The 9716-nt window shown below is 41.2% G+C and overlaps 1 protein-coding gene across 1 annotated transcript in view; it reads left to right on the top strand.

Moving 5' to 3' along the window:
• Positions 1–5176: 5176 nt before the first annotated feature.
• The window catches only part of LOC117515304 (creatine kinase U-type, mitochondrial-like), a 48697-nt gene continuing 44157 nt past the window's right edge, over positions 5177–9716 (top strand). The window contains exon 1 of the mRNA XM_034175798.1: positions 5177–5383. Within this exon, the coding sequence (XP_034031689.1) occupies positions 5235–5383 (149 nt within the window). The 5' untranslated portion in view covers positions 5177–5234. The remainder of the gene's footprint in view (positions 5384–9716) is intronic.

Here is a 9716-nt window from a genome sequence, read left to right as displayed (position 1 = left end):
TGGTTGGCACACTCACCACTTGTACGCAACTACCAGCATGGAGAGTAAACATAACAATAAGATAGTAAATAACTAGCGTGTTGCCCACGGGGATGCACGGGCTCTGCATTGGGTAATGTTTATAAAATAGGTAGCTGACATTTTCCAAGGTATATATTATGCAAAGTTTCTATGAGCTTCTAATGAGTTGGAATGGCGTGTGAGTCCAGAATGTTTTTTAGAACCTTTGACCTTCGACCTCAACAGTTTTTAGAAGCTTATCCCTTTTTCCCCCCCTGTTAATTACATTATCTTTTTTATGTTAATTTACTGTCTTAATGTATTTATAAACTTTTTAGGTTATTGTTATCATATACACACTATTAATATTGTCATTTTTATTATTATTGTCGGTATTATTAATGTTGTTTTATTTTATTATTCTGTTTTCTCATTTGATTTTTAAATGGACTACAATGGAAATAAGTGTTTTCACTTTATGTCATGCGTGTATTTGTAACATATTTACAATTATATTATGTACTGACATTGAACTTGCTAGACAAACCACACACGCACGCTTTTAATATATAGATAATCGGCATGTGAATGAGGTACATTCAAACATTTTCAAGCTGTGTAACAAATCATTTAGTTTTGCTGAGTTTCATCATCATGGCATTAAATTATTTTCACGATTACATGTCTTAATGCAGTTCAGGTTATATGATCAGTTGATTTCACTGTCCATTCATAACTACGAGGACGGATTGTATTTGTTTTTTATTTCTCCTTCCCATTTTGTGACAACCAATCACAGCTCTTAGATGACTGCATCATACCTAGCAATGGGGGTCAACCCTGCCTCCTCACAAAGATAAAGGTTTCTGTCCCCTCCTTGCTGAGACTTGCTCTCAAACTCCTCTTGGGTCTCTCTTGAGCTAAGATTCCTTGCCAGGAAATTTTAGGCTAAGTTAGGAGCTATTTGAGAGGGCTTTTAATTTTAATTTAATTTAACCTTTATTTAACCAGGTTAATCTCGCTGAGATCGACATCTCTTTTGCAAGAGAGACCTGGACAATTACAAAGTTTCCAATTCACTTGACCTGCATGTCTTCAAATGTGGAAGAAAACCGGCTCACCCGGAGGAAGCCCACGTAAACATGGGGAGAACATGCAAACTCTACACAGAAAGGCCACATGTGGGAATCAAACCCATGACCTTTTTGCTGTGAGGAAACAATGCTAACCACTAATCCACTGTACTGCTTTTAGTTGCTTCACGGATACGGGCCCTGATGTTCAACAGATGTTAAACATCCGGGCAGGAGGATCAGCCTTCACTGACCCACTGGGCCAGCAGAGATCTCCATCAGGACCACCTCTGTCACATGCCATGACTGCAACCAGTTCAGGTGTAACTTTTGCGTATGAGATACAGAGCTGTAACAGTTTGAGGATGTCTTGCTGCAAAAACAATGCAGTCATGTTTCTTTAAAAGGTTTTGACCCCTTTAAGAAACTTTCTCTGCAAGAGCACTTTTCAAAAAGTATTTAACAAATTACCTAAATAGTCAATTTGAAATATGTACTTGTTGCAGTGTGTTCAAAGCTCAGAATAATTGTGAACTTTGATCTGTATACATTTTCTTCTGTAATCCAGTTTGCGTAATATAAGGAGCTCAGGCTCTTAATATTAAAAAAGCACTTGTGTGATTACTGAAGGAATTTGGTGTGACATGTGACCTTGAAGATGGACTGTGGTGAAATCACAACATTCTAGTGCTGTTAAGGTGAATAAAGCTCATGTTCACACAGAAAGCCACAATGTTTAACTGAAAAACTTTTTTTTTTTTTTTCCATCTTGAGTTTGTCTCACCGCCTGTGTGGTGAATTTAAATGAAATCTTGCAGTAATGTCCACTTGCTGCTGTACTTGTGCACCCGTTGTTGTCATGACCTTGACAGAATTGTAGGGGTCACAGGCTGCCATTTTATGTCACATATGTAAATACTCTTATGCCAAATGATTTTAGACTGCAATATTTTATATTTAATCTTTGTACCTTCTATTGTTTATGTTAATTGGTGTAATTTTTTATAATTATTGTCGTGATCAGCTGGTGGCCATCCAACTGAGCTGGTCCGCCATTACTGGACTGGTCTCTTATGAAGCAGACAGAGGTGTTGTGATTTGGCACGATATTAAAAGAAATCAGTGGCAGTACCAGTAAATTTTTGTTGGGGGACCTGGGGTAAAAGTTGGAGGGGCTCCACAAAATGTCGTTGAAATAAACAATATATAGTAAATTGCTTTATAAATACCAAGGTATATGTTTTAGTCACCCGTGATCCTCTAAAATGTGGTATCAATGCACACACACATCACTTAGAATGATTGCAAGTTCAGTAAACTTGCACATGGGTATACAAACTGAATTCATTGAAATGGTGCTCAAGACAATGCATGGAATCAACCTTACACAGATCGTCTATATCAAAGACTTATTGCCAATTTAACACCGAGGTTATAACCATTCAGTAAAAGTAAGTAAAAGATATAGCCTGAGAAACTTACTTGTAAACAATATACAAAAAAAGTGATTCTTTATGAAGTTTGTATACAATCTAGCCCAAGCGCAAAACTGCAGTTGAGATCCACAAATGTGTCAGTCGCAATTCACATTATTGGCAGAATTATTGGGGGGGGCTGAGGGGAGCTTTGCTCATTATTGGGGGAGCTTAAGCCCCCCCCCCCCCCCCAAGCTCCCCCCTTGGCGCTGCTGCAAAAAAGTGTTAAAGAATGACTTGCATTTTGGAAACAATGTGTAAACCTTGTTTTGTGATGAACACGTGAGAACAATGAGTTGTTAATTTCTTGTCAGTAATCTTTCCAAAGTTGGTTAATAAGAAAGTCTGCAGTGCTGCGGCTCCAGTATTCACACCACGCTGCGCACTACCACTGTCAAGGCAGCGAAAATAAGACAACTTCCGGTTCACTTTCACAATAAACACCATTCCTGATCTTTCGAACGTTTCATGAAATGTGAATGAAAAATCACACAATAAAAAACTTGTATATGTAATTAACAGTCCACTGACAGTAGTTAGTCAAGAAAAGGAGGAGATGCACGCCAGAAGGGTCTTCTGACTGAGGGTTCAGTGCAGAACGTAGCAGAAAAGTTTCCATTTCAGAAGTTTTCTTAACAGTCTTTGTGTCACTGTCATAAAGATGTGACTGGTTAAAAAGCAAGCAAAAGTTGTATCTCTGCAGTCACTGAAGCTTGGAAGTCATTTGTGGAAATCAGCAGCTATACATGCATAAGGAAGGAATTATTAACCTTGATTTCATGGATAATGCTGTGATGTTTGCAGAGCCATATGCCAGATGTATGCCATAATTGTATTTGATGAGTGAGGAATCACAGTGCCTCGGTCTGTGGTTATCCTTGATCAAGACTAAGATCCAGGCTTTCATTTACTTTCAGAACTATGTGTGTGTGTGTGGTGAAAATTTCAAACTTGGAGCGACGTTCACTTTTCCCTGCAGTGGAAAAGTCCCTCTGGGTCCTCAGCCTTTGAGATCGACACTAGAGGTGGGCGATACTGGGAATTTTGGTATTGATCCGATACCAAGTAAATACAGGCCCAGTATCGCTGATATCGATACCGATACAGATACTTTTTCATATTTAAGCTTCATAGATCCAAAGGATCCAAAAGACCTAGGATAGAATTTCGCTTTGTTGTCGCATTGTAAGTGACAACAAAATACTTTATTATCACAATCAACATTTTTGTTTAAAAAATATCACTCAACACACCTTAAAACAAAATCTCCTTAGGATCGATCTGCCCACCTCTAATCGACACATGCCTGGGAAAAGCTTATGGGATCATGAGGTTGCTGTACAGAGAGGTTTGGTGATGCCAATGTCTTTACAGAAATGCAGGTACAAGTATTTTGGGTCCTGCTACGGTACCTCCTGCCTAATATGGTAAGAGACCTGGATTCTACCCCGTCACCAAAGATGACAACCAGATGTTTTTGGCACTAGGTCTCTTCAGATGATCCTTTGATACCACTGGAATGACTTACTTACTTAGGATGACTCAGATGAGGGGTATCACTGCCATTGTGAGGGAATGCCAGGTGTTTGAGTTCAGGACCCCAGAAGGCTGCCTGTGGATTTCTCCATGTAACGTGGAATTGGGTCAGGAACAGCATCTGGCATAAAACTTGCCAAATCAACATGCAGATCTACCTTGGATCTGCTGTGGCAAACCCCAAGTAAAATCAGGGAGCAGCTGAAGGGAATTACTTACTTTATGACACTACAAAAGTCTGATGGTGAATGCAAATGGTAAATGGACTGCATTTATATATAGCACTTTTCCATCTGCATCAGATGCTCAAAGTGCTTTACAATAATGCCTCACATTCACCCCGATACAATCTTAACTGTCTTCATGTGGAGCTTTCTCTTGGCAGTTATCTGTGCACATGCACACACGCACGTGCACACACACAGATCATGTTTGCAGTTTACAAAGATTCTCAGTTTGTATGGTTTTTAAATTCAGGACAGTGAAGACATTTGTGAAATGGAGTCACAATTTTGTAAATTTGTCTTAGAAAGTATGAATATTTAAGACAACATTTCTATAAATTGGGATTCAATAAATTTAGGTATTTTTATAAGATCACACAATGTTTCCTTAAAGGTTCATTCAGTATTTGCTTGGTTTTATTTATTTATTTATTTTGAAATTCCAAATATTTAAGACAATAATTAAATACATTTAGTATGAAATAAATTGAAAACATTTTCTTTATTTTTATATTTCAAGTATATGGGTTCATTGATGGCTTGAATGTTAACACTAACTTGTGTGTACCCGCTGCAGAGAAATTCGGGGTGTTTAAGAAAAAAAATAGTGCTTTCAATAAATTTGATTTTTTTCTTTTATGTTAGCTTTTAAATGTTTACATTTATCCACCACCCCCGAGAAATTCCAAAATATTTAAGAAACAAAATCTAGAAATGCTGCATTTAATAAATTACTAATATTATTTCAGATAATTTAATTGTTCGTGCTCGCACGTAACTCAGCGGTTATCAGGGACACATTTCCGGTCTGTTCGCGGGGGGTTGGTTTTCTCCCTTGTTCTTTTTTGTCTAACTTGATGAGGCGCTGTTCTTCCAGTCGTTCCATCAGATTCACTTCATCGCGGCAGCACCTCCGAAGAGGAACGATGGCGAGCATCTTCTCCAGAATCCTGTCCTCCAAACGGAACCTGGGCATCCTGTCGGTGATCGGAGCCTCGTCGGTCACGGCTGGATTCCTGCTGCACCGGGACCGTGTCTCCGCCGGTGTGCCGGTCCGCCGGAGGTACCCGGCCAGGTATTGACCACCCACCGGCCTGCTCGGCCTCACCTACATCATTAAACATGCTAATATGGGAACTCTCCGATTAGCTTTAAACATGCTAATAGGGACGCTCTCAGACAAACCACAAAAACTTCTTAACATCACTCAGCATTATTTGTTTCATTGTTGAAGAACCTTTATTTAATTAAATGGTCTATACAGCAACGCTAAACTATAGTTTTTTTTGTAATGACTTCAATCAGCACAAAATCCTGTCACATTTTTAAGAGCGGGAAAATCTGAATCTGCTTTACTATTTTTGTATTAATTTGGAATCAAAATGTTTAATTAATCGTTTCCTTTCTGAAGTTGGTAAATTCACTGATGTTTCAGCGAATGTTTGAAAATGGGTTTTTACTTTTTTTAAGCGCTTAAGTTTCTAGAATGTTTGAACTGAATGATTAATTAACCTAATACAATTCATCAACAGCAGCGTTGCTTAATGTTTTTGATTAATTAAAGAACTTTGACTAGTCTGATAAAAAAAAAATTTTGATTAATAAAAAACTGACTAGTCTGTAAATGAAATTTTTTGATTATTATATTTCTTTTTTATACAAGGTCTGTCAATAAAGTATAGGTCCTTTTTATTTTTTCAAAAACTATATGGATTTCATTCATATGTTTTTACGTCAGACATGCTTGAACCCTCGTGCGCATGCCTGAGTTTTTCTGCGCCTGTCGGTGACGTCATTCGCCTGTGAGCACTCCTTGTGGGAGGAGTCGTCCAGCCCCTCGTTGGAATTCCTTTGTCTGAGAAGTTGCTGAGAGACTGGCGCTTTGTTTGATCAAAATTTTTTCTAAACCTGTGAGACACATCGAAGTGGACACGGTTCGAAAAATTAAGCTGGTTTTCAGTGAAAATTTTAACGGCTGATGAGAGATTTTGAGGTGATACTGTCGCTTTAAGGACTTCCCACGGTGCGAGACGTCGCGCAGCGCTCTCAGGCGCCGTCGTCGGCCTGTTTCAAGCTGAAAACCTCCACATTTCAGGCTCTATTGATCCAGGATGTGAGAGAACAGAGAAGTTTCAGAAGAAGTCGGTTTGATGTGTCTCACAGGTTTAGAAAAAATTTTGATAATACAAAGCGCCAGTCTCTCAGCAACTTTTCAGACAAAGGAATTCCGACGAGGGGCTGGACGACTCCTCCCACAAGGAGTGCTCACAGGCGAATGACGTCACCGACAGGCGTGGAAAAACTCACGCATGCGCACGAGGGTTCAAGCATGTCTGACGTAAAAACATATGAATGAAATCCATATAGTTTTTGAAAAAAATAAAAAGGACCTATACTTTATTGACAGACCTCGTATTTCTTTTCACCTTTGACTTTTCTGTTATGAGTTTGGTTGTTTGTATATGAGTGAATTTGTGTTATGCCTGGATGTCTAATAAATTAAAATGATTAATCAAAAAGAAAAAAACAAAAGCAATCAACAGACTTGTCAATAATGAATAAAACACACCAATGAATATTTTCTTTATTGAATGTAGGGGTGGTGGCCAAGTGGTTCGTGCGCTTGATTTCAGTGCAGAATGTTCCCGGTTCAAACCCCACACCTGGCACGTTTCTCGATGCACTGATGTTGTAGCCCGCAATGACTTTCTGTGTAAAGCTGTAATGGCATAAAGGTACGGTGGCAATACTGTGTTTTATTTCATGTTTTACCCAGAATACACACGCCAACCCTTCTGTGCCCCATTGTGCACCCAGATTTTACTCCCTCTAAATAGAAAAGTATAATTGGACATCCCTCATGCACTTGCATGATACACCATAGATTATATGACATGGATTGGCAAAATAGAGTCCAAGATGGGTTCTTTTTTTTTCCCACTTGCATACATACATCTTCATCCACTTGTCCGGGATTGGGTCACGGGGGCAACAGCTCCAGCAGGGGAGGGGACTCCAAACTTCCCTTTCCTCGGCCACATTAACTACCTCTGACTGGGAGATCCCGAGGCGTTCCCAGGCCAATGTGGAGATACAATCTTTCCACCTGGAACACCTCTCTAGGGAGGGGCCCAAGAGGCATCCTTACCAGATGCCTGAACCACCTCAGCTGGCTCCTTTCAACAAGAAGGAGCAGTGGTTCTACTCCGAGCTCATCACAAATGACTGAGCTTTGCACCTTATCTCTAAGGCCGGGTTTACACGGCAGGATAATTAGGCCGATATTGGACCCGATCTTCCCCTTCCGACAATCTTAAGGATGCCCCGACAGTCGTGATAACGCTAAAGATAATCTTATCAGATATTCCTGCCATGTGTGGTGTGTTAAGAGGACTCTGATCTGCTCGGAAGGACGTCAGGAGCGCTCCGATCGCGAATCAGGGATATTCAACATGTTGGATTTTTTTGGCCCGATATCGCTGTGTGTGTTGTGTCCTCCGACCAAAACGAGCAGGCAGCCTGCTGAATGTGACGTTCAGCCAATCAGAAAGCGATGTGATGCACACATGGAGCGGAAAATAAAATCAAAACAGCTGTTCTGACTTACCAGAAAGTCCAGTGGGCGCGTTTTCTCCACTCCTTTAAAGAACGCCTTTTCTTTTTGTATAGTTTTTTCCCTCTCTTTTAAATAGTCCACAAAGTATCTCCGTTTGTTTACTCTGAGGTCATGTTTAATCTCGAGAGATTTTACGAGATTTCCTGTCTGAGCTGTGAATGTCCGTGCGTGAAATCTGTTCGTGTGTGGTGGTGTTGTCCTTACCGTCTGGCTGAACACCACACACTGTACGACCAAACCTGTTAGAGCTATGATTTTTTTTTTTTTTATCTTCACGTGTGTGGTCTCTCCAGTTTTGGAAACCTAAAAATAATTTTAAAATCCTGTCGTGTGAACCAGGCTTAAGTGAGACTCCAGCCACGCTCCTGAGGAAACCCATTTGGGCTACTTGTACTCGTGATCTAGTTCTTTCGCTCATGACCCAACCCTCATGACCATAGGCAAGAGTAGGAACGAAGATTGACCAGTAGAACGAGAGCTTCAACTTTTGGCTCTGCTCCCTTTTTGTCACAACAGTACAGCAGAGCAAATGCAATACTGCGCCTGCTGCCCCGAATTTCCAGCCAATCTCATGCCCATTGTCCCTCTCTTGTGAGCAAGACCGCATTCCATACCCGGAGAAGGCAATCCATCGGTTTCCTGCTGAGAACCATGGCCTCAGATTTAGAGGTGCTGAGCCTCATTCCAGCAGCTTCACACTCAGCTGCGAACCGATCCAGTGATTGTTGGAGGTCACAGGCCGATGACGGCAACAGGACCACCTTGAGCCCACCAAACTGAAGACCCTCTTCCCCCGACTACACCTCTGTCTTGTCCATGAATATCACAAACAGGGTTGGTGACAAGGCATAGCCCTGGTGGAGGCCAACCCCCATTGGAAACAATTCAGAGTTACTGCTCTCGCTTTGTGAGTACAGAGATTGGATGGCCCTGAGAAGGGACTCCCTTACTCTATACTCCCACATCACCTCCCACAGTATCTCTCGGGGTACTCGATAATACGCCTTCTTCAAGTCCACAAAACACATGTAGACTGGATGTCACTCCAGAATTCTTGTGGGAGTGAAGAGCTGGTCGGTTGTTCCACAGCCAGGATGAAACCTGCATAGTTCCTCTTCAATCTAAGGTTTGACAGTCGGCTGAACCCGCCTTTGCAGTACCCTGGAGTAGACTTTACCAGGGAGGCTAAGTAGTGTGATGCCCCTGTAGTTGGCACATACTCTCTGGTCTGTTGTGGTTAAAGGTCCGGATAGAACTGGACCATTACAAGATGCTGGACCCAAATGCTGGGAGCAAGAACCAGAACAGGTTGTGAATGAAAACAGCTTTATTTACAACACTAAATAATTTAAAGTACTGTGCTGAGCTGGAGGAAGCCTGCTGAGCCAAGACCGGGCCCACATATAGTGGTGGATGTTTGGGAGCTGCAGAGCACACAGGGCCAGACTTGGGAGTCTGAGAACAAGTCCTGGGGTATATGAAACTGGAGCTGGGGCCAGGTGGGACGCAGAGAGCCGAGGATGAGGAACTAAGAGGACAGAGGAGAACAGAGGTGAGTGATTGATTGTCCTCGTAACACTGGAAACCTTTAACCACAAACAGTTCACTGAAGACTTAAGGCAGAAATGTACAGATACTGCGCATCTTGTGACTCAGTTCCAATTAAGGAGGACTTGGTTTCAGAATGACTTGGAAAGTTTTTAGTTTGTTTTCCAAAGAACTGTATGAACTCTGTCACTGTTAATACAGTTCTTAGAAACAGTTCTTAGTCATGCACAGTCACAACACAGGA

The sequence above is a fragment of the Thalassophryne amazonica genome, chromosome 8 (genome assembly GCF_902500255.1).
Source record: "Thalassophryne amazonica chromosome 8, fThaAma1.1, whole genome shotgun sequence".
NCBI classification, from domain to species: domain Eukaryota; kingdom Metazoa; phylum Chordata; class Actinopteri; order Batrachoidiformes; family Batrachoididae; genus Thalassophryne; species Thalassophryne amazonica.
This window is presented reverse-complemented; position numbering and strand designations above follow the sequence as displayed.